General features: G+C 45.4%; 1 protein-coding gene across 3 annotated transcripts in view; it reads left to right on the top strand.

Annotated features, from left to right (window-relative positions):
* LOC147692377 (cytochrome P450 2G1-like) overlaps positions 1 to 17,657 on the top strand; it is a 489,071-nt gene extending 471,414 nt beyond the window's left edge. For 2 of the 3 annotated variants that reach the window (XM_086938599.1, XM_086938601.1), the window contains 2 exons: positions 16,801 to 16,942; positions 17,146 to 17,657. In XM_086938599.1, the coding sequence (XP_086794725.1) occupies positions 16,801 to 16,942; positions 17,146 to 17,339 (336 nt within the window). In that variant the 3' untranslated portion in view covers positions 17,340 to 17,657. The remainder of the gene's footprint in view (positions 1 to 16,800; positions 16,943 to 17,145) is intronic. The other variant, XM_086938600.1, reaches the window with a different exon arrangement.
* The last annotated feature ends 5,818 nt before the right edge of the window (positions 17,658 to 23,475 follow it).

Below are 23,475 nucleotides of genomic sequence, written 5' to 3'. Positions count from 1 at the left end.
TGGAAAAGGATGACTTAGCTAAGGCGAGTGCAGTTCCCTTAGAGACAGGAGATGGAGTGAACCCCCCTGAGAATTAGGACACCCCAGAGGTGGATGAGGAGGAAGAAGAGGCGGAAGATGAGGACTCAGAAGTAGATGAGTCACTTCAGAATCAGCGGGGTAACCAGGTACTAGTTGGCAGGCTTAACCAGACCAACTTGGACCTACATGGGAATGGAGAGGGCCAGCACCTCCCCAGACCATACACCATCATTCCCCTGGGTAATAGAAGAGTGAGATCCCCTTCCAGGGAGTCTCACCTTTCTAGTGCCTCCAGGGAATCTCAAAGGGGAATTACTTCCCCCCAGAGGAAAGAGCATAGGGCCAGGATGAGGGCTGTCCAACTCCAGATAGAGAGGGAAGAGATAGCCTTGGCTCAAGCTAAACTTGCTTTAGCAAGAGAACAAAAGTTGTGTGGATTAGATTCCACTGGTGGCGGCAATATTCCTAAAGAGAAAGACAGGGGCTATGATAATAGAAGCCTGACAAAAATGTTGCCCCCCTATAAGGAAGGGGATGACATCCACAAATGGATGATTGCTCTAGAGAAAGCCTGCATGGTACAGCAGGTTCCTCAAGATCAGTGGGCTGCAATTTTATGGTACTCCTTTTCTGAGAAAGGGAGGGATAGGCTCCTCACAGTTAGACCTGAGGATGCCAAAAACTACTCTGTCCTGAAGAGTGCTCATATTGAAGGGTTTGGCCTAACCACTGAGCAATACAGGTTGTTGTTCAGAGATACCCAAAAAGCTCAGACTCAGGACTGGACTGATTTTGTTGATTGTGCCACTAAGGCTCTGGAGGGTTGGCTGCAGGGAAGTAAAGTCTCAGACTATAGAGGATTGTACAATCTTATAATGAGAGAGCAGATCCTTAATAACTGTCAGAACCAGCTGTTGCATCAACACCTAATTGACTCTGATCTGACCTCTCCCCAAGAATTGGGAAAGAAGGCGGACAAATGGGTCAGAACAATGATTAAGCAGAAACCCCAGAACCATGGTGGTGACCAGAAGAAAACAGACCAGAAGGGTGGGGATAAGAAAGAAAAAGAAAAAGACCAGGGGCCAGATGTAGGTAATACATTTTTACCGACCGGAAATTACCGATTTTTACCGAATCGGTATTTCCGAAAAGTGAAATGAGATGTAGGTCAAAAATCGGAAAAAAATACCGAATCGGTAAAAATCGGTAACCCCTTCACGGTATTTACCGAATCGGTATCTTCCGAAACGGCAAATACCGAATCGGTAACTCACATGCAATCCTATGGGCCCGGAGGCCCATAGGAATGCATTGAGACTACCGACTCGGTATTTACCGAATCGGTAAATACTGAGTCGGTAAATACCGAGTCGGTGATACCAAATATCAGGCAGTTGAAGAGTCAACCAATCACGTGTCACCATCCCGCCCCTCAGCCAAACAACAGAGCAATAGACCAATCCTGTGCATGGACCCCACCCCACATCCAGGAAGTGGCCACACCCATGCAGGTGCAGTGTAACTGATCACACAGGAGAGCAGACACACAGAGACAGGCAGTTGTGAAGCAGAGCCCTGCAGGAGAAAGATGGAGCCCCAAGACTCACAAAAAGAAGGTGCTGAGAGGAAGAGAAAGCTGAAGTTTAGCACTGGAGAACTGCAGGTGTTGGTGGAGGAGGTAGTCAAGCACTACCCAAGAATATTTGGAAAACAGTCCCTGCATGTACCAGAGGCTGTCAAGAGGAGCACCTGGCTGGGGATCCAGACAAAAATCAATGCCATTGGAGTGACCAACAGGGAAGTGGAAGACCTAAAAAAGCGATGGTATGATCTAAGGATCACCACTAAGAAGAAACTGGATGCAAGAAGCAAGGAGTCAAATTTAACAGGTGGAGGGAAGAACAAGGCACCTCCACTCACAGACCTGGAAGAGCTAGTGGAGTCCACACTGGAGCCAGACTGTGTCCTGGGGATTGGTGATGCAGACAGCTTAGCCCGAGCTGCAGCTAAGACAGGTAATGGACATGTCCATCATCCCACGCCCCCTGCCTGTGTACCTCCCCCAATGTGGCAATGTATTTAGGAAATCCAGTTCTGACTTTAGTACTCACCTGCAAAGCGTTATGGGAGTGGTAGTCATAAGAATACCCAGATGAGCAGTCAACATGAAATGTTGTCAGGCATGCCACACAATACAATCAGACACATGGGAGGAGCAGAAAATAGTGAAGTCAAAATGTAATTTAATCTTGATGTACACGGTGAAAGCACCACTAAGATACTGTCCATGTCTGTCCACAGGAGAGACATCACGCAAGTCACAGCAGGTGAGGGAGAAGACATATCCCCAAAGGGATAGCAGTGAACAAGAAGACAGGGATGCTGGGCCCAGCAGTGCAAGATCTACAGACATACCGGAGGCAGACAACACCATGCAACTGGAAGCATCTCCTGTGCTCATAGGCTCACCACTACCTGCGTCAGAACATACACACACACCAGCAGACTCAGAGGTGTCTGAAATCCTCAGGCCAGTGAGGCATGAGGGTCCCCCGCATAGGATCCTGCAAACATCCTCGGATGAGGAAGGGGAATGTGAGGAGTCAAGGCAGTAAATGGCAGGAATGCACCAGCTCACACATCCACTCCTGACAGGCCATCTGAAGGAAGAAGACGTCGTAGGGCCCGGGAGTCAGGCGGCAGTGGCCGTGATGCGAGTGTTTTCCAAGGCCTTGAGACCACAATGGTGAAGGTTAAGCGCCTGCAAGCAAAAGGGATCAGTGCAGTACACAGGCAGATGCTAATTCCTAACACCAACTTCACAGACATGAACAAAGGAATAGCGTCAATGGCAGACAGCATGAGGGACATGGCAGAGGGAATCAGGGACATGTCTCAGTGTGTCATGACACTCTGTGAAGAACTGCGTGAGGACAAAGGCGCAGGGAGAGCCATCGTACGCAGCAGCAGACAAGCGGCATGCGGCAACTAGCAAATGCAACTTCACTTATGTGTCGCCGGTCAGTTGCAATGCAAGAGGGGCTGGTGCACTGCTGTACAGACCTCACATGGGGGATGGGGAGAGTCACTTCAGCGATGGAAGTGTTGCTGACAAACCAGTCAGCCACCACAGGAGCAGAAGGTGTCGGGGACACAGATACCACTAGTAGCAGGGCCAGCACCCCTGTACCTGAAGTAGGGAGGAGTAGCAGACGCCAGAGTGCCGGCACTGCCACTGCAGACTTTGAACCCAGCCCAGCTCCTGCAGCACGCGGGGCTGTACATGGGCGCAAGCAGTGAGTCCAGCAAGTTCAGTTGGACATGTGAGGGTGAGGTAACCCCTGTACACACAGTAGTGCCAGGCACACTAGTATGTGACATTTTTGGCTCATTTCTTTTCTACGTAGTGCTAAATAAACTATGTGCATTGACGTACAACACGTGCATTGTCTCCATACTTACTCAGAAGTAGTTCTGTGTGATTTCTGTCCGTCTCTGTATTCCATCTGTGGGTGTTGGTACTCCGACTGTGTTGGCTGCTGGTAGTGCCTGGTCATCGTCATGGTTTACATACTCCTCCAATTCCACCTCTGTGCCCCTCTTAGTTGCGAGGTTGTGCAACATTGCACAGGTTGCAATGATCTTACAGCACGTTACAGGTGTGTACTGTCGTGCCCCCCCACTTTTGTGGAGGCAGCGGAACCGGCTCTTCAGGAGGCCAAAGGTGCGCTCAATGATGTTCCGGGTGGATTTATGTGCCACATTGTAACGTCTCTGGCTGGGGGTTGTGGGGTTGAGGTAGGGTGTCAGGACGAAGGAACGGAGTGCATATGCACTATCCCCTAAAGTGGAAGACAAAAGTATACATTACTCAGATGCACACATTGACATACATCTGCTTCATCTATCAAGGGAGTGTCACCCATTTCTTTACCTAGCAGGTATCCTTCCCCGAATTCGCCCGCTGTCAGGCGGGTATAGATTCCACTGTTTTGGAAGATATATGAGTCGTGGGTGCTTCCGGGGTATCTGGCCACTATATCAGTGATGATGAACTTGGCATCACAGATTGCTTGGACATTGATTGTGTGAGTTGACTTCCTGTTTCGGTATATGTGCTCTGTGGCAGCTGGGGGGCAAATGGGGATGTGGGTCCCATCAATGCAGCCAATCACGTGTGGGAAGTTAGCCATGAGGTAAAAGTCTGTCTTGGTCCTGAGCAAGTCAGCATCAGTGTCTGGGAAGTGGATGTAGTGATCCATTCTTTGCATCATGGCGTCCAGGAACCTTCTGAAAAAACGCGACAGGCAGCTCTGGGACACCCCACCTACCACTGCCACTACACTCTGGTAGCTCCCAGATGCTAGGAGGTGTATGCTACAGAGCACCTGGACATGGGTTGGGATGGCATGGGCCCTTGGTCTTGGGTGGTCAAGGAGTGGTTGCAGGTCCCTGATCAGGTCCATGATGGTTTCAGGGTGCAGTCTGTATCTTTGCAGTATCTCTGGCTCTGTCAATTGGAAGAGTGTAATCCTTTGCCTATATACCTGTTCCTCCCTTCTCCATTCCCTCTCACCTGCTGCCTGTAGCCTTAGGCGTCTTGCTATGACGTAAAAAGCAGCCATTGTAGTTCCAGTGTTGCATTTTGGGGCCCTTTTTTATAGGCTGTACCTGATTACCACCTGCTTGCAATCCATGTTAAATACTGACTTGATATTACCGAATTTCTGACAAATTCGGTAATTTAAGGCTCACCTACATCTCGATGGCGTGGTATTTTTCATTTCGTATTTTCCGATTCAGTATTTTTACCGATTCGGACCTTTTACCGACTCGGTATTTGTTCCGATTCGGTAATTTTACCGATTCGGACCTTTTACCGACTCAGTATTTGTTCCGAATCGGTAATTTTACCGATTCGGAATTGTTAACAAATTGGTATCTTTACCGAGCCGGTAATCTACCGATTCGGTATTTTTTCCGGTTTTCGGCGACCTACATCTCATTTTCCCAATACCGGTAGGTAACGGCCGAAAACACCGATTAGGCTACCTACACCTGGCTCCAGAAGTCTTCTTCAGGCCCACAAAATTCTAATAAGGAGGGTGGTTCCCAGAATGGTAACAAAAAGAAGAAAAATGATGGCCCAAAGAAACCTTGGTGCAATTCTTGTAAGTCCATTTCCCATTGGGGGAGTGAATGCACCAAGAAAAATCCAGTCCCTACCACTGCAGCTCCTAAAGCACCTGCACCCCCTAGTACAGTCAGCAGTGGTAGTACACAACCAAAGGGTTTAGTAGGGTTGACCCTGGGTACTGAGATGGAATCTGGCCTAGTCAGATCCCCTACTCAGGCAGTTCTGCTCTATGATGTGGACCTATCACTGGCCACTACTGTGAGTCCCAGTAACTTGGGCAAGTATAGGCATACGCCTTTGATTAATGAGAAACTGGCTCAGGCCTACAGGGACACAGGGGCCAGTGTCACTATGGTACACCTGACTTTGTGGACCCTGGACAAATTGTACTAGGTGAGAATTACCTAGTGACCAATGCAAGCAATGCCACTACTTCACATAGTGTGGCTGTTGTGAACTTCTCCTGGGGAGGGGTAAATGGCCTAAAGAAAGTTGTTGTGAGTGCAGACCTCCCAGTAGACTGTCTGTTAGGCAATAAATCTGGAAAACTCAGTTTGGTCAGAAGTGGAGTACAGGACTCATGCAGAAACGCTAGGGATTTCAGCACATGTCCTTGCAGTGACAAGGACTCAGGCTAAGAAGTGCCTTTCTGAACCAGTGGTGGATCTTGGAACAATAGACCAACCACAACCCAAGAGGAAGAGCAAGAGGGTTAAGGCTGTGCCTTCCCACTTGCCCCAGGTTGAGGATCAGACTTCACAGGAGGCTGATTCTGCAGTCCAAGAGGAGACTGTCTCTGAGGAACTTGAACCTGATCAGCTTGAGTTTCAGGAGACAGGGGGGCCCTCAAGGGCAGACCTGGGGTAGACCCAATTAGATTGCCCTTCTCTTGAACCCCTCAGACAGCAAGCTGCTGCTGAGGCTGCAGGGAATGCTCAAGGTACCCATAGAGTGTATTGGGATGATGGTCTCCTTTAGTCAGAGGCTAGAGGCCCCAAGCCTGGTGCCACCAGGAGGTTGGTCATACCTTTGAAATTTAGGGGCTTCCTTCTTACCTTGGCCCATGATATTCCCCTTGCAGGACACTTAGGCCAGAATAAGACTTGGGACAGGCTTGTTCCTCACTTTCACTGGCCTCATATGTCAGAAAATGTCAAGGAGTTTTGTCGCTACTGTGTCACTTGCCAAGCCAGTGGTAAGTCAGGTGGCACAACAAAGGCCCCCCTGATACCACTACATGTGGTGGGGGTACCCTTTGAAAGAGTTGGAATAGATATTGTGGGTCCCATGGATCCTCAAACAGCATCTGGGCACAGATTTATACTGGTGGTAGTGGATCATGCCACCAGGTACCCAGAGGCAATTCCCCTGAGGACCACAACAGCTCCTGTTGTGGCAAAGGCCCTTCTTGCAGTTTTCTCAAGGGTGGGTTTTCCAAAGGAGGTTCTTTCAGACATAGGTACCAACTTCATGTCTGGATACTTAAAGGCAATGTGGAAGGAGTGTGGAGTAAACTACAAGTTTACCACACCCTATCACCCACAGTGCAATGGGCTTGTTGAAAGGTTCAACAAGACCCTCAAGGGAATGATAAAAGGACTACCAGAGAAGCTTAGGCGGAAATGGGATACCCTTTTACCCTGCTTGCTCTTTGCTTACAGAGAGGTCCCACAGAAGGGGGTTGGCTACAGCCCTTTTGAACTTTTGTTTGGCCACCCTGTGAGGGGTCCACTATGTTTGGTGAAGGAAGGATGGGAGTTACCTCTCAAAAAGCCTAAGCTAGATGTTGTGGACTATGTACTTGGTCTCCGCTCCAGGATGGCTGAGTACATGGAAAGAGCATCCAAAAACCTGGAGGCCAGTCAAGAATTACAGAAAGCTTGGCATGACCAAAAGGCTGTTCTGGTAGAGTACAAACCAGGGCAGATGGTGTGGGTGTTGGAGCCAGTGGCCCCAGCAGCACTCCAGGACAAATGGACTGGACCCTACCCAATTGTTGAGAAAAAGGGAGAGGTCACCTATGTGGTTGACTTTGGAACCCCTAGGAGCCCCCACAGGGTGCTCCATGTAAATCGTTTGAAAGCATTTGTTGACAGGGAGGACATGAGCTTGCTCATGGCCACAGATGGGGAACAGGAGGAAGAGAGTGACCCTCTCCCAGTCCTGCTTTCCCAGAACCCTGATGATGGTTCAGTTGATGGAGTTGCCTTGGCAGGCAGCCTCACTGAGCAGCAACAGGTGGACTGCAGACAGGTGTTGCAGGCCCACAGACATATGTTTTCACTCACACCCAGTCAAACTAACTGGTGCACCCATGAGGTGGACACTGGTGACAGTCTGCCTGTGAAGAATAAAATCTACAGGCAACCTGACCATGTCAGGGATTGTATAAAGGCTGAGGTGCAAAAGATGCTTGAGCTTGGAGTGATTGAGCCATCAGAGAGCCCATGGGCCAGCCCAGTAGTCCTTGTGCCAAAACCCCATACCAAAGATGGAAAGAGAGAAATGAGGTTTTGTGTGGACAACAGAGGTCTCAATGCTGTCACTAGGACAGATGCACATCCCATTCTAAGAGCAGATGAGCTCATTGATAAATTGGCTTCTGCCAAGTTTCTGAGCACATTTGATTTGACATCTGGCTACTGGCAGATCAGGTTAGCTGAAGAGTCAAAAGCCAAAACAGCATTCTCTACCCCTAGTGGACATTATCAGTTTGTGGTAATGCCCTTTGGTTTGAAGAATGCACCTGCCACCTTCCAAAGGTTGGTGAATCAAGTCCTTGCTGGGTTGGATGACTTTTGTGCAGCATATCTAGATGATATTGCTGTCTTTAGCTCCACCTGGGAGGATCACCTGATCCACCTGAAGAAGGTTCTGGAGGCCCTGCAAAAGGCAGGCCTGACTATAATGGCTACTAAGTGCCAGATAGAGCAGAGCAAGGTTGTGTACCTGGACCACCTAGTAGGTGGGGGTCAGGTTCAACCATTGGAGAGCAAGATCCAGACCATACAGGACTGGGCTCCTACAACTACCCAGACACAAGTCACAGCCTTTTTGAGCCTGACTGGGTATTACAGAAAGTTTGTGACGAACTATGGGTCCATTGTGACACCATTAAATGACTTGACATCCAAGAAGATGCCAAAAAAGGTTCAGTGGACAGTTAGCTGCCAAAAGGCATTAGATGACCTGGAGAAGGCCATGTGCTCTGCACCTATCCTGAAGAGTCCTGACTACTCCAAACATTTCATTGTACAGACAGATGCTTCTGAGTTGGGGGTGGGAGCTGTGCTTTCATAACTAAATGTAGATGGTCATGACCAGCCCATTGCTTTTATTAGCAGAAGGCTGACCCCCAGGGAGAAACGTTGGTCAGCTATTGAGAGGGAGGCCTTTGCTGTGGTTTGGGCCCTGAAGAAGTTGAGGCCATACTTGTTTGGAACTCACTTCCTAATTCAGACAGACCATAAGCCCCTCTTGTGGCTAAATCAGATGAAGGGTGAAAACCCCAAACTAGTCAGGTGGTCCATTTCCCTACAGGGGATGGACTTTACAGTGGAGCACCGCCCAGGGACTGACCATGGTAATGCAGATGGTCTCTCCCGGTACTTCCACTTAAAACATGAAGACTTATCTGGTCAAGGTTAAGTTTAATGTCCCTGCGTTTGGGGGGGGGGGTTGTGTAGGAGAGTAGGGTCTGCTATCCTATGGTCACCCCAAATTTTTGCTTTTTGCTTCACTGGTTTCCGACTTAATGTGGCTGTGGGCCTGCTAATCAGACCTCCAGCCAGCTGTTCTCTCTCTAAATTCACATACATGTACTATAGGTACATAACCCAATTGGAAATGGACTCCTTGTCAGCCTCTGTACCATGCACTATAGGTGCTCAGGGCATACGTGCCAACAAGGCCTACCAGGGGCTGTAGCATATCTTTTGCCACCCTGGCTGGTACTTAAATCGACACAACTGGCTGATCACTCAGCTAGGGCAAGGTGGTGTAATCACCCCTTGCTTAGATATAGTGTACCTATATCTAAACCTATATCTGGACACATAGATGCCTATAAGTCACTCCTATGGCAGGCCGTAACAATCCTGGAGGCAGAGTGCGTGGTTTTATGTGAGATGGTCGTCTAGCATGAGCTGAGCCTGTCTGCAGCTGTCGGGACCAATTCCCTTAGCTGTTCCCGTATAATGCCATACCATATACTATTAAGTGCATTATAATCCATTGCGGTTATATGTTAACTTTGGTTTGGCTTTATCAAAACGTGTCGTGTAAGGTGTCATACGATTTGGAATACTATCCCCTCGACAGTCCTGTCGACGGGGATAGCATTCCACCCCTCTAGAGGGAGAAGACATGTTACTTTGCTAAAACGCGGTTGATTTTTAAAAGAGCCTCAGCATCACAAAATGGACGCTTCTGCCACACTCAGTCGAGGAGGCCTGGACAAAGGCTTTCCTGTCGCGGGGAGGTGTCACACCACCCCAGACAGGAGATAGTGGATTGTAGCTGGGAGGTTTGAAAGAAACCAGACACTGCCTGCGGCGCACAAGGCTGCCCCTTGCATAATCCGGCCAAACCGGTTCTGGGGCACACCAGCCTCAGTCCCAGCGTGGCCCTGGACAAAGGGAAAGGGGTGTAACCACCCCCTTCTTGGGTCCCACCCATAGGAGGGACCTAGCAGGAGATCCAACCCACTAGATTAGTATAAGAGTGGGAGCAGTGGCCAAGCACTCAGATTATCCTGACAAAACATAAGAAACAAAACTCTGGACCCTTCGACATCCAACTCGGTGTAGAAGACTGAAGAATCTCCCTTGTGGTCAAGGAGTGACCACCCTGTGCAAACAGGCACCATCCAGCACCTTGACCCTTGCTTTGTTGCAGTTCCCACCGGAACTCGAGCGACAAAGTTTGACAAGACCAAGTGAGCCTGCCTTCAAACAGCCCAATCCACAGTCCCTGCAGAGCTGAGACCCATGGAGGCGACCTGAAGCGTGGGGCCCGTCATCTTGGAAAGCCCACGAGACACTGACCATGCAGCCCCCGAGTGACCCTTGAAGCTGTGCATTGGGGTTTAAGAAGCCCCAGCCCTGAGCCTCTCTTGCACCGAAGCTCACCCCTCCACACTCGACGAGTGCTGCATGGGGCCCTTCTGCATCTTTTGGCTCAATGCATTGGCCCGGTCACTTGCCCATTGGCTTGTGGCCCTGTGCCGACGAAATCCGAAATCTAACTTGTGACTCTGGTTGCTTTAGATTTGCACCAGCTCCCCTGAAAAGGAGCCCCCGCTCTGTCCTTCCTGGTCCGAGAGCAACGCCATCTTCGAATCCTGCTTGGGTTGCCCTTTCCAAGGGTTGTTTGCTCCAATCCAGAAGCCGACACCGCCGACAGCGAGAACCTGCGTGGGACAGCTCGTGATCCACTCCTGGACATCCTCGGTGCCCCAGAGTCCACGTGGCAGAGGAGAGAAGCGACCTGTCAGTGACCTGAAAGCGCCCGACATTGCCTGGTTCCTTCTGGTTCCAGGCTGGTCACTGCAAAGTGACCCAGACTCTGTCCCCTCTGCTTTCAGATCATCTTTAACTTCGATCCACCCTTGGATCACACCGGACACTGCTCGTCTCGACGCCTGCAGCATCTTCAGCTCCAAGCACCAGCAACCTGCGTGACAAAACCCGACACTACTTCGCATCTGTGCACCCGCTTCCTGTGGGTGAGGTAACTCAGCAACGCCGGTGTTCCCACACTGGTACACACCTCTAGTGTATGTGTCTTAAGTTTGGTCTTTCTAGGTTGAGTGGAAGTCTCTTTAAACAGTAACTTTATAACTTTTACGCACCATTGACTTTGCATTGGTGCATGCCTGTGCTTTAAGCGCTGCACCCGAATCCCGCTGGCTTTTCCCGACTTCAGCATTGCTTGTCCCGACTGCTTCCAGCGATTCCCTAGGCCCTAGGCCTAACCACTGTTTGATTGGTATCTCTTATACCACTTTCTTAATATATGGTTTGAGTGGCCACCCGCCCTCATCCATAATTGTGCAACTTTCATATGTTTAACTGTGCTTTTGTTTAAACGCTTGTGCCTCTGCACTCATAAAGAGTACAGAGGATTATTCTAGTAATAAATACATATATTTTTATATATAACTTGTGTGGTGTCCTTTCATTTGATATTACAGGATTGTGATTGGTAAAACCGCTCGCTTAACACGACCTCTTAAGTTAAGCCTTTAAGGCTGCTTGGTCCATGCTACCATTAGGATAGCTTGTCTAATAAGGTTGACTTACAACCAGACACCATAAGGGATTGTTTGAACTGATACAAGGTGGTTCCAGAATTGGAAACATCATATATCAGGCCAACTTCTCACAGCAAACATCATCTTTAATTGATGCCTAACCACAAGAAGACAATAGAGTCAGGTGGCCAGCATACACATCTATGGATTTTTCATTGCCATTGTCTCAAAGGATCAAGTGAAGATTTTAGAACAGCTCATGTACATTTCTCTAAATAATTCCCAAATATTTTTAAAAAGCCTTGAAAAGGGTATTTTAGGAGGGTTTGTGCTAATGTATTAGCTTTCAGAATATTTAATCCTTCTTTTTGAAATATAACACTATGACGTATTTTTCAAATAGTGTTCATTGCCATACTTCTGCTGTTGATAAGCACTGTAGAGTACGGTGGTACCATTACCATATTTAATCATGCCCAATTTACTGGCTTTGAAAATACTTTATTCTCCGTTAACTATCCTGAATTTGTAAGGTATGATCTGCATATCACCTCATATGTCTTCTTGGAACATTTAACTTCTAACCATTCTTCTACTCCAGGTGCCTTCTTTCATATTGAATTTCCACAATGCTGTTGTTTGTCAGCTTTAGCAGTTTAATACTTGATTAGAAACATAGGGCTAAAATGACTATGTGATGTGAGCATTTATGTAAGATTTAATCTTGAAAACTGCTAGATTTAAGGTTACAAGTGTTCACAAAAGGTGACCATGCTCCTGTAACTAAGTTTTATACACATGTAATACAACCCACAATTCAGTAATATTACAAGTGAGTAATTCCTACTCAGGGGGCTGAATTTGGTGTTTCAGGGAATTTGTTTCTCAGGTAAGCAGTGGTGACTCCTCTGCTAATGAGGTGGAGCGTCACTCCACTGCCTTCGAGCAGGAATTGAAAGGAAAAAATAAAATGAGAATAATGTCATGGTATTCACATTTTTTTATTGTCCTCCTGCTGTGGCAGCTTGCGTGAGGGGGTGGGCGGGACTGAAGAGCAGGGGAAGAGGGTAAAACCCTCCTAAGTGCACAATGACCGTTTGGTCGGCCCTCTTGGGCCGCCCAATACAGTCATGCGCACTATCCCTGTTCTCCATGCAGGCTGTATCAAAGCCTACATGGAGAACTTGCAAATCCCTACAGCCACTGGCTGAGCGGCGTGTCATGACACTCGAACCAATAACAACGTTGATTTGCAGCATTGTGATTGGTCAGGAGAGCCTGTGTGCCAGGTGCTTCCTGTCCCTGGAAGACGAGCGCAGGAGCCGAGACACAGGACCCAGAGGGAAGGTAAGTGTTTTTTTTTTTATCATGACCCACACGACCCACCTGCGACTCCCCCCCCCACCTCCCACCCCTCACTGCCTACCTCACCACTGCTGGTAAGTTTACCTATTACTCAACAATTTGAGATGATTCTTAGACTCCTCTCCATTGTTTGAAAATGTATTTTCTTTCCAGAGAAGAAAGGAGACGGAAACACCCTCAACATTGGTTGGGGTGTAGGGAAAAGAGTTTCTCAACATGAAAATCCATGCAAAAATAAATCAACTTCCATGGCTCAAAATTTCTGACTCTACACCATGTTCAATTGTAGAACATGTAGAAATGTATATGCAGAAATGTGTAACTATAGACGCAAAGAGAAATTTACAAATTTTTTCTTTTAGTATGCCTGTTAATATATGATGGGTGCTGGTTTCTCTGTGTTCGTTGGGAAACTTTTGGGAATTCCAAAAATCTGCATCAATGCAAAGGAATTGCAAACCAAACGTTATTTTTGTGAACCAAGCCATGTGAGTGCTTTTTATATCACTTGGGTGTGAATTTCCTTAACCACTTTTCTAAACTGGACAAAGTATTCACTGTGCCAATTTCGGTATCCCCAAAATTTGCATTTCCTTCACTGAAAATCACAGAAACATGATATCACAGCATTCAGATAGTATGCATAAACAACTGCATACAAAGTGCTGAGGCCAAATCTGCAGGGGATTCTGCAGATGCACCTGGTTAAGTATTCCACACAGCCCTAGTTATGCAACTCTATTTGCAAGGGAGTTGCCATTATCATGAAATTGCTTGGTTACCATTTTGGTGTGGTACCCCCACCTCCTCATTGGTTAGTAATTTACCAAAAAATCATCATATGATAATGTAGTGTGCCATTTTAAGAATATTAATAATAATTACTGTTGTTTAACTCAGATTCTCAATGAAATCTTTGTGAAATCGCTATGATAGGTGGTTGCCATGCCACCTTGGCCAGCAACAAGTACTAAGGAGCATATTTTTCAATGTTTCATGCAGTGCAGCCAGGCAAGCCACCTTGCTGCATTGCCCTGCATGAACGGGAGGAATTTCCTGTATTTAACATGGTACAGTGCATTCCTATATTTTCCTTGCGCAAGCGCACAATGTTCTGTCTAGCACCAACACATGTACCCTTGCAAAGTGGTACAAGGGTGCCTGCGTTGCAGACAGGGGTGTTTTTGTGCAGTAAGGGGTACCTTCCAGCACAAAAACAATCCTGTGAGGCTTTTTGCTCTTTCTATGTGGGCTTCAGAATGCAAAACACATAGAAAGAGTAGAAAACAAGGAGAACTAAGATATATCTCCTCATTATACAACACATGAGGCATATCATTTTGACACATTCCCAGGTCTACCAGAAATGGTAAATCTGGAAATGTATTAAAATTAATGAGTGGGTGGATGCAAGGGAATACCCACGCTCCACCCATGGAATGCTCCCTGGGACAGAGCAATGCAACGCAGTTCAAGTTGCTGCATTGTGTTATTCTAGATTTATCAAGCAACGCAGAAGGTATCCTGGCTTCATGAATCTGACTTAGTAGTTGCATCACCCTTGCATGGTGCAATTGCGACACAACTGATAAATCTGCCTCTAAGTGAACAAGCCCAATAAAAAGTTACCAAGTGTGATTCCCCTGTTTGTTACTAGGCATCATCAACCTGCAGTAGATTCTCATGCCGTCCTTGTCAGGGAACCACCTTATCCAGGAACAAAGACTATTTAACCCTGTCTCTCCTATGAATGGGTAGAACCATCCACATGCCTGGGAGACAGGATTTTGCCCCAGGATGTTTTCCCACCATTAACCCCTTCCATGCTCATGACAAGGTCAGCTTGTCATGGGTGTTACCTGCGCTGTGCGTTTGACGAGTTGACCTTGTCATGAACAATGGGATTATCCATCAATCAGCACAGGACGGGAAAACCCCTTAGCATTGAAGGTGTTAAGCTAGTGGTCCGTCCTGATGCCTGGGACAAGGTATGTGTGGTAAATTTCACATAAACCAGCAGATTTGAGAACAAGTATAATTAACGAAGAAGAATATTTGGTGTTTTTAGGTTTTTCTCTACAGTTTTGATTGCCTTTATTAGAGCTTGTATGAACATACTGATTATTCTGATCCATATTTTCTAGAGTAATATAGAATTGAATTCGTTTCTGTTGTGAGTATACTAGTTTATAATGTCTGAAAAGGATTGCTTCTCCTATTCCTCAGTACTTGCATGGCAGGTATGTTGCCCTTCAAATGACTCCCTTCCAAGTGTGTACATCCAAATGCAAGATATGTGAGAAAGCTCTACATTTTCCCTTTCTCCCAGAAGGCTGGCTAAATCCATAGCTCAATGTGCTGAGGAACTCTAACAGGGTGTACCAGCAAGAAAAGGGGGCTCTACAACATAATATGATGGCTACACTCACTTATGGGCACACATTTTGCTGATTATGCACATTATGGGGAAAATGCTCATCGTAGGACACCTTGCGCTCTCCAAAAAACCCAGTTTGATGGAGAGCGGGCCTATACCTGAAGTCAGGGAGGTACTTCTACCTAACAACGGACCTGTGATCTAAATAGACTAAAAATCAATGTGAAATCCTAAACAGACTTTTGAATTTACTAGAAATATCACTTGGTATTAAAAACCAAATATGGAGATAAGGGAAATTAGTACCCCATCACCACATCTACCATCAACATAGTTCTGCCTGATAGCTCATGCAAGTTTGAGAAAGGAAACACAGGATCAGGTGTTGCAACTACACACTAGTGTGCTGCTATTACCAAAAGGGTGACCTTTGTCAACCTTTTATGTACCAGGCCCATTAGTACCTGTAACAGGATAATAATATGCCTTTAAGACCTCTTAAGTTAGGTAGATCTGGGATACATAGAAATGGCTATCAGCATGCAACACTTGCATGCTTGGTGAAAAAGTGACACTGCACACCTGAAACAACATATTTTGTAGATATATCAAGTTCTGAGAGCAGCTCATAATCCTACCCCACTATGGAGTTATATATCAACATCATTTTACAGGGATTAAGTTGAATGCAATCATAATCAAAGAGCAAGACAACTGATCCCTCATAGCCACTACACCATCAACTTATTTTTTTAAGTTCTTCATCTGTATGGTTTGACAGATGAAAAATAATTTGTGAATCTGTTTTTCCCTATAAAGTCAAATCAGTTTACATGTTTCTCAGAAATTATTAATTAGGTATTAGTTTTTTGGGCACTTCAGATGAATCCAAATTCTATTGTGTCCAAGGATACCATTCTAGAAAATATTAGACTTAGGGCCTCATTTAGATCTTGACGGATGGGTTACTCCATCACAAAGGTGACGGATATCCTGTACCTGGAAATATAAATCCCAATATATCCTGTGGAATTTATATTTCAGTAGACAGGAGATCCGCCACTGTTGTGACAGAGTAACCCGTCTGTTGAGATCTAAGTCAGAGCCTTAATTAGGATGTATATTTGTGTGAGAAAAGCTTAAAAGATAGTGTACAAATTGAAGAATTAGTTTCTCTTCAAGAATGAATTATAATTCTATATGGAAAGGTTGCAGTAAAATTATTGCTCTCATGATTAATATCAGTTTCTGCTACCTTGAGGGCAAGCGTATAATTAAATTCCTCTTATAAAACTTTGCAGTCATTCCTGCAGTTAGAGTTTTCATGAACAGAACATAAGAATAGCTTTTGTCTTGTATATATAACAGTATGAAAGGACCCTCTTCTTATTACCAGGTATTGTAAAAACAGGCATTACTGAGATGCACGTTTTTGAATAGCAGGCTACAGAAATCTCTGAATGATGTGCATTGATCTGGTCAGCTCTAGAACCACTGTAATATGTGCGATGTGCAAAACGCTAATTGAATCTCACGCTCAGAAAAATATTCCACTACTGTGTTGGTGGCTGTAAATCAAGTTTCAATAAAGTAATGTACCAAAATCTTCACTGTCCTGACCTATTATTTGTATTCGCTCTCTAGGGAACAGATGTGATCCCATTCTTGACCACTGCACTAAAGGATCCAACCCATTTCAAGGATCCAGAAAACTTCAACCCTGAAAACTTCTTGGATGAGAATGGGGGTTTCATGAAAAATAATGCCCTTTTGCCTTTCTCTATTGGTAATAACCAAATACATTTTGCTTTAAAGTATGCTGAATCCCTATACTTGTATCTTTAAAATTATTAAGTCGACCAGTGTAGCCCATGTCACTTTTATTGAAACCTTTTTGTGTGCTCTTGCCTTATTCCGTATTCCTTCACTTAATTTTTTCCTAAGATGTTGGCTAATTTTTTTCTGTTATTTTGTCTCATCTATTTATAGGAAAGCGGAGTTGCCCAGGAGAAAGCTTGGCTCGTGCTAAGATATTTATGTTCCTCACTGCCATCCTGCAGAATTTCAGCTTAAAATCTCCAATTAAGCCAGAGGACATTGACCTTACACCTCGAGAATGTGGGCTCGAACATCTTCCACCACCATATAAATTAAATTTTGTGCCTCGAGAAGAAAATCATTAATGGTGTACCAGTAACCTGGCTCATAATTAGGGCTGGGTTCAAAACAGCAGTGTGTACTGTCATACTGACTTGCACTTGCTCCTTTTCCACATTGTATTCTTTCATTCCCATATTGTTATCCTCAGTTCCAGAAGGTCAGAGATTAGTTACAGTGATAAAATAGCGATGTGGCAACAAATCTTGTCTTGTCAAGATACCACACATGCAATATTTTACTACAGCCTAAAAAATTATCAGAGAGATGTTTTATCATACTACTTCACACTTACTTTATGGAAATAAACACTTTGTTATGAATGGTCTAATATCATTTCCAGGATCATCCCAGTTTTTCATTTATTCATCAACATCTTCATTTCGTATTTTAGACAAGCAGCTGTCCTCATTAACATAAGGGTTGTTATGGAAAACATAGTGTTCATTGTATGTCAGAAAACACAGCCTTAAATGTTAGTGGGGCTGATTAAAACTTAAGACAGACGTAAGACAGACTTAAGACAAACTTAAGACAGACTTAAGACAGATTTAAGACAGATTTAAGACAGACAGACTTAAGATAAAATCCTAATTTAAGTCTGTCTTAATTCAGTCTTAAGTCTGTCTTAAGTCTGTATTAAGTTTGTCTTAAGTCAAACTTAAGACAACATCCTAACTTCACTACTACTAAATGCCTTTCTGTGAATACCAAAAGTAGTAAGTTTATGATTTTGTCTTAAGTTAGTTCTGTGAATCGGGCCCTTTACTTAAGTGAAAAATGCTGGGTACCTAGTTCTTTTCAAAGATTCATGCAGAGTCTTGGAACAGCATCAAAATAAAAGTTATTACCAAAGAAATATGTTGTTTCAATGGAAAGTCTGACATTACCATAACTTCACAGATACTAGTCAAACAACTATAACTCGTCAATGTTAGGTTTATTGTTTACAACCAATCAATCAATCATTTGTAAAGTGCACTACATACCCGGGAGGGTCTCAAGATGCTGGGGGGAGGCGGGCAGCAACTGATCAAACAGCCAGGTCTTGAGCATACTCCTGAAGGTCAGCAGGTCTTGGGTCTGTCGTAGGCTCAGTGGGAGGGTGTCCCATGTCTTTGCGGCGAGGTGGGAGAAGGATCTCCCACCGGTGGTTGTTCTTCAGATGCGCGGGACGGTGGCGAGTGAGAGGTCGGCGTAGCGTAGCTGTTGGTTGGGGATGTAGAAGGAGACCCGTCAGTTGAGGTAGGCTGGGCCGGTCTTGTGGAGTGCCTTGTGTGCCTGGGTGAGGAGCTTGAAGGATATCCTCTTGTTGACGGGGAGCCAGTGCAGGTTTCTCAGGTGGGGGGTGATGTGGCCGTGGCGTGGTACATCGAGGATCAGTCGTGCCGAGGCGTTTTTGATGCGTTGTAGTCGTTTGATGAGCTTGGTCGGGGCACCCGCGTAGAGGGCATTTCCGTAGTCGAGTCTACTGCTGACGAGGGCCTGGGTGACTGTCTTTCTTGTATCTGTCAGGATCCATCTGTAGATCTTGTGGAGCATGCGAATGGTGTTGAAGCAGGAGGAGGTGTCCGATGTTGTGTGTCCACAAGAGTCGATGCAGCTCCCACGGCCCCTCCACCTCAACCACCACCCAAAATTTCCTCTAGGTAGTGACTGAAGCAGGGGGGAAAGGGGAAGTGGATAGAAAGAGAGTCTGCCTTTGCCTTTGTCCTGTAAAGTTGTCTTCTTCACTCTATGGACGTGAGGTACCTTCTAGGTCAGCACCTGGAGAGGACACAAAGATATTAACACACTACCAGGGACTATTCAAGTGCTTTAACAAGTAATTTACAACTATTTATATATGTCATTACCCATGAGACATTGGCTCTAGATTCTCTCTCGGTTGATAGCTGTACTAGTTTAAGCAGTCTTATGCTGAAAACAATTACACCAAGACATTACAGATAAATGCGTGCCTATGTTCAATTATAACCAGTATTTCTTTAACGTTCCCTGGATTACCTGGTCACTGCTTAAGAGGGTGTTGTAATTCTTCAACTGAACTTCTTTTGTGATTACCACTTTGGCAATTCTTACGTCTAATTTCATTAGTTACAATTCCTAACTATGAGTAAACTAAGGTTATTATGTTTGTCCAGTAGTAGCTCTCAATACACTAAACAAGTTTGGTACCTTGACTGCCAAACTTAATTGACACTACAAATACCAGGCTCAGGAGCTCTGTTTCTTCCTCAAATTCTTCCGAAAATCTCTTTTTCATGTGAAGACTTGAATACCTCGTTGCACATGCGTTCTGTTCCGTCAACGGTCTTGTATTTCGTTAGCGCTAAGCACAAAATGCTAATTCTTGGCCTCATGTGACAGGAACTCCTGCGCACCAAGGAAACGCTACTTCTTGCTGAAAAGCTACAGTTGAAGTGTGCATTTCCAATTAGGAATGCGCACATTGTTGGCTCTGCCGATTGCGTGCCCCTGAACACTAGACTGCCAACCTGCTCTCTGGCGCTCTCGGTCTGCTCCGCCATTTCCTCCGCTACATTGTTGCAATGTTTTCAAGCATTGTTTTAAACTGAGGATGGAAACTAAATATCGCCTCTTCCAACGGAGGTGTGACCTACCCTTCTCCGGCAGTGTGAAGGAGCAACTCCTGGTACAACTACCCGCGGGGAGGCTGCGATACAGAATGGTCAAGTTACTAGTGCCATGAGCCCTAGTGCAAGAAGGAAACAAGCACTGACAAAAGGGTTGCACTTCTGCTCACAGTTGGCTTTCAGTTCCTGTTCCGGTTCTGGAGAGGAGACGCGAGAGGGAGAGCGAGCACTGAACGACTGAACGGAGGAGAGTACGACCACGTTGCCCGGTTGCCGCTGGGGGAGCGTGAGGACTGAGCCCACAGCCCCGCTTGGCCTTGATAGTGACGCTGGTGTTGGCGGAAAGCTGACCACCCACGAGGAGTTGCGATCGGAGCTGCTGAAGCCGCGGAAGACGCAAGCGGCTGTTGTGTGGTTTGGTCCCGCTGCCTGAACCGCCAAAGCAGCAGGGGCAGCGGCAAAGGGAATTTGGGTCCGCCACTTGGCCCCCACTTGGCCCCTTCTTTGGCTATTAGTCCTAAAACGTTACCGGTACCTGAGGCTGTGAATGACAGACAGCGGCAGACTGTAAAAGCAAGCCCCCATTTGGCCCCACCACAGCTGAGGTGAGCGATTGGTCCCTGGTGTTGTGGGGAAGTTTTAAGGGCCAAGGAGGAGGGATGGCCGCATAGGAGAGCTGTATACTAGAACAGACTCTAGTTGTGGGGGGTAATCGACTCCGGCATAGTAGAACTGAACCCTATACTTGGTCCCACTTCCACTTGCAAGGTTCATTGTTACACAAGAAGGCCATCACCCGGTTCTGATCTAACGTTGATGGCCATTGTGGAAACAGTAACACTCGGAGTAACTGGAATTGGAGGAGGACTCATGCTACTTGTAGAGCAGGAGCAGGAGTGGGAACAGGAGAGGTTACTGCCCATTTCCGCACTGCTGATTTTGAGTTTGAATAACCGGTCTGGGGCTGCCCTTCCACCTACCCGCATTACCCCTACCGGCCTCCACTGCTTGACCCCGACGGCTGGTGTTCCCGGTACCTGTAGTGGCCCAGTTGCTGGATGTTGACGCCAAGGCTTAATAACACGCCGCCAATACATCGCGCCGTGCTGTGCTGCCTCTGTGTTTGGTGTTAGGCGGTTCAGCGTTTTTGGCATATGGGCGTGGAGTAGGCATTGGCGGATATATATTTTTGTGACTGGGTCTGCAGGGAAAAAGAGCAGACAGGCTGGGGAGGTGGAGAAGACCTGTTAGGGTCTGTCACGGGTGTTGAAGCGAACGGAGTAAGCGGTCCACCGGTACCCTTTGGCTTTCTCTCTCTCCCTCGGTGCACTTAAAGTTGTATCAGGGGTAAGCCAGAGGTAAGCAGGAGCTAACTGACTATATGTACGGTGACCGGATCACTCTCTCTAACAGAATAACTGGGTGTTCTGGTGAAGTGGATAAAAACGTCTGGTAACGGTGGCAGAGTGAGATACGGGGGAAAGTATTATTCCTGTCAATTCTTTAGTCTCCTAAACCGTTGAGGTCACCAGAATTCTTGAGACAACTGATTACTGAGTCCTGGACTTCGTGAGCAGAGGGTCGCAAGATAACACTACGACATACAAAAAAGGGACAGGCGATCATAAAGGGGAATTATGCGTTATGGTAAGGAGAGGATATCAGGACCAACTACAAAACGTACAAAGAAAATACAACAATCTAGTGTGCTAAAAAAGGTTAAATCAAATACTGTTGGATCGAATCAGACACTAATTTCTCCTATAGCACGGATGTTTGAGAAATCAGGTAAAATACCAGGTAGATTCCAATTCATGAAGGATCCAACTGGAGTTTTGATGACAATGCAAACAGATGCGGAAAATAATAAATTACAGTCCCCCATCAAACCTACAAGCAGTGAAAAAATCAATAGGCAAGTCACACAAAATAGCCTACAAAACGGAAAGTGTAACTTTGAAAGCAAGACAAATGAACAAAATGATAACGAATTCCAAATCACAGACAAAGATATATTAAGTGTAACGATATCTCCAGGGTCAATTCATCAAGAAAAATCTAAAGAAATGGATATATCAGATGCAACAAGTGTACCAGAGGTAATGATTAAGGACACAAACTGCTTTATAAACAACTCTGATTTCAATTTTCCTGAAGTCAACTAGCATATCAGGGAGGTAGGATGGAACAAAAACAGTTTATGATTCCTAAAGAAGTAAATGTAGAAATCAAGAAAAGGTTGCATATAGTTCCTGACGAAATATTGCCTAAACAATCGAGCAATCACAGTGGCAAAACCGGGAATGACATCCAAGAAGACAATGGCCATCACGGAATAAGAGAAGATAATTCAAATGGAGGGGAAGAGTCAGGGAATAAAGTAATTAATGAGTACGACTCTAAAACAAACTACATTTTCAGGGCAGATTACGCAACCTCCTCGGATAATAAATATCAAAATGGCAAGACAACACAAAACAACCAAATGGGAATAAAACAACAAGATATGTGGATAACTTGGGATATTTTCTATCAAACTTCGACTATCACATTGGAAGCATTACAATATCAATCCAATAAAATGGATATTCAAATTGATCTTCTAAAAATGATGGCAAATACAGTTGCGGGGATTGATAATAAACTTGCTCAGCTTAATGGCCTGATAGTTAGAGCTCAGAAAGATAATGACAAAATGACCATGGAATGTATCTAGTCACCCATTATACACAAACTATCAACAATACCAGAGGTTCTGCATAGCATAATAGAAGATACTAAAAGGAAACATCTATGAAAAAGTGAAAGTCAATACTAAAGATACTAGAACGATTGATAAGATTGATAATGAATATATCGGCTGTACGGAAAGCCTTGAGGGCCCAGAAGTAACATCAATAAGAAAGTCGCAAATAAAACTTAATGTACAAGGCGAAAAAATACCATCACTAGATGTACAATTATTGGACCAAATAAGCGATGAAACTACTAGTATTGAAACAAGGGTAAAAACGGGAATATAAGAATAAGGACACCAATGGCTTCACTATGATCTCACAACGACAAAGGAAAAACACTACGTAAAGTAAGGAAAAACGTAAAAACTAAACACTGTCCCGCAATGCAATCGGACGATGACCAGATAACAACCATAGACGCGAATGGACATGATATAGGAAATGATTTACCAAGAGAGGACAAAAAGATCTCATCACCTAATAGGGATGGCAATAACAAATATTTTGCTATATTTGAACACAAGCCATCAAGGGAAAAAATACCAGTAAAATGCGCTAAAATAAATCAAATAGGGATGGAACAAAACAATCGGGATGAAATCACTAAAATGAGGAAAGTAAAGCATAAGGGTAAAGGGTTGAATATAGATCAAGATCCACCATTGGAGGAAAGTAGAAGATTAGAACAGCAGGCTGACATAAGGACCTTAGTTAGCCCATCTCAAGCTGAGGTCGAGCTACAAGAAGAAGATGAGGAAGATGATATTAGCCCGATCATCTACAGTTCTCAAAGAAGGAAGGATAGTACCCCTATAATAGTAACGCTA

Source organism: Lissotriton vulgaris, chromosome 9, assembly GCF_964263255.1.
Source record: "Lissotriton vulgaris chromosome 9, aLisVul1.2, whole genome shotgun sequence".
NCBI lineage: Eukaryota > Metazoa > Chordata > Amphibia > Caudata > Salamandridae > Lissotriton > Lissotriton vulgaris.
Note: the sequence above shows the minus strand (reverse complement) of the source record. Positions and strands in the feature narration are given on the sequence as shown.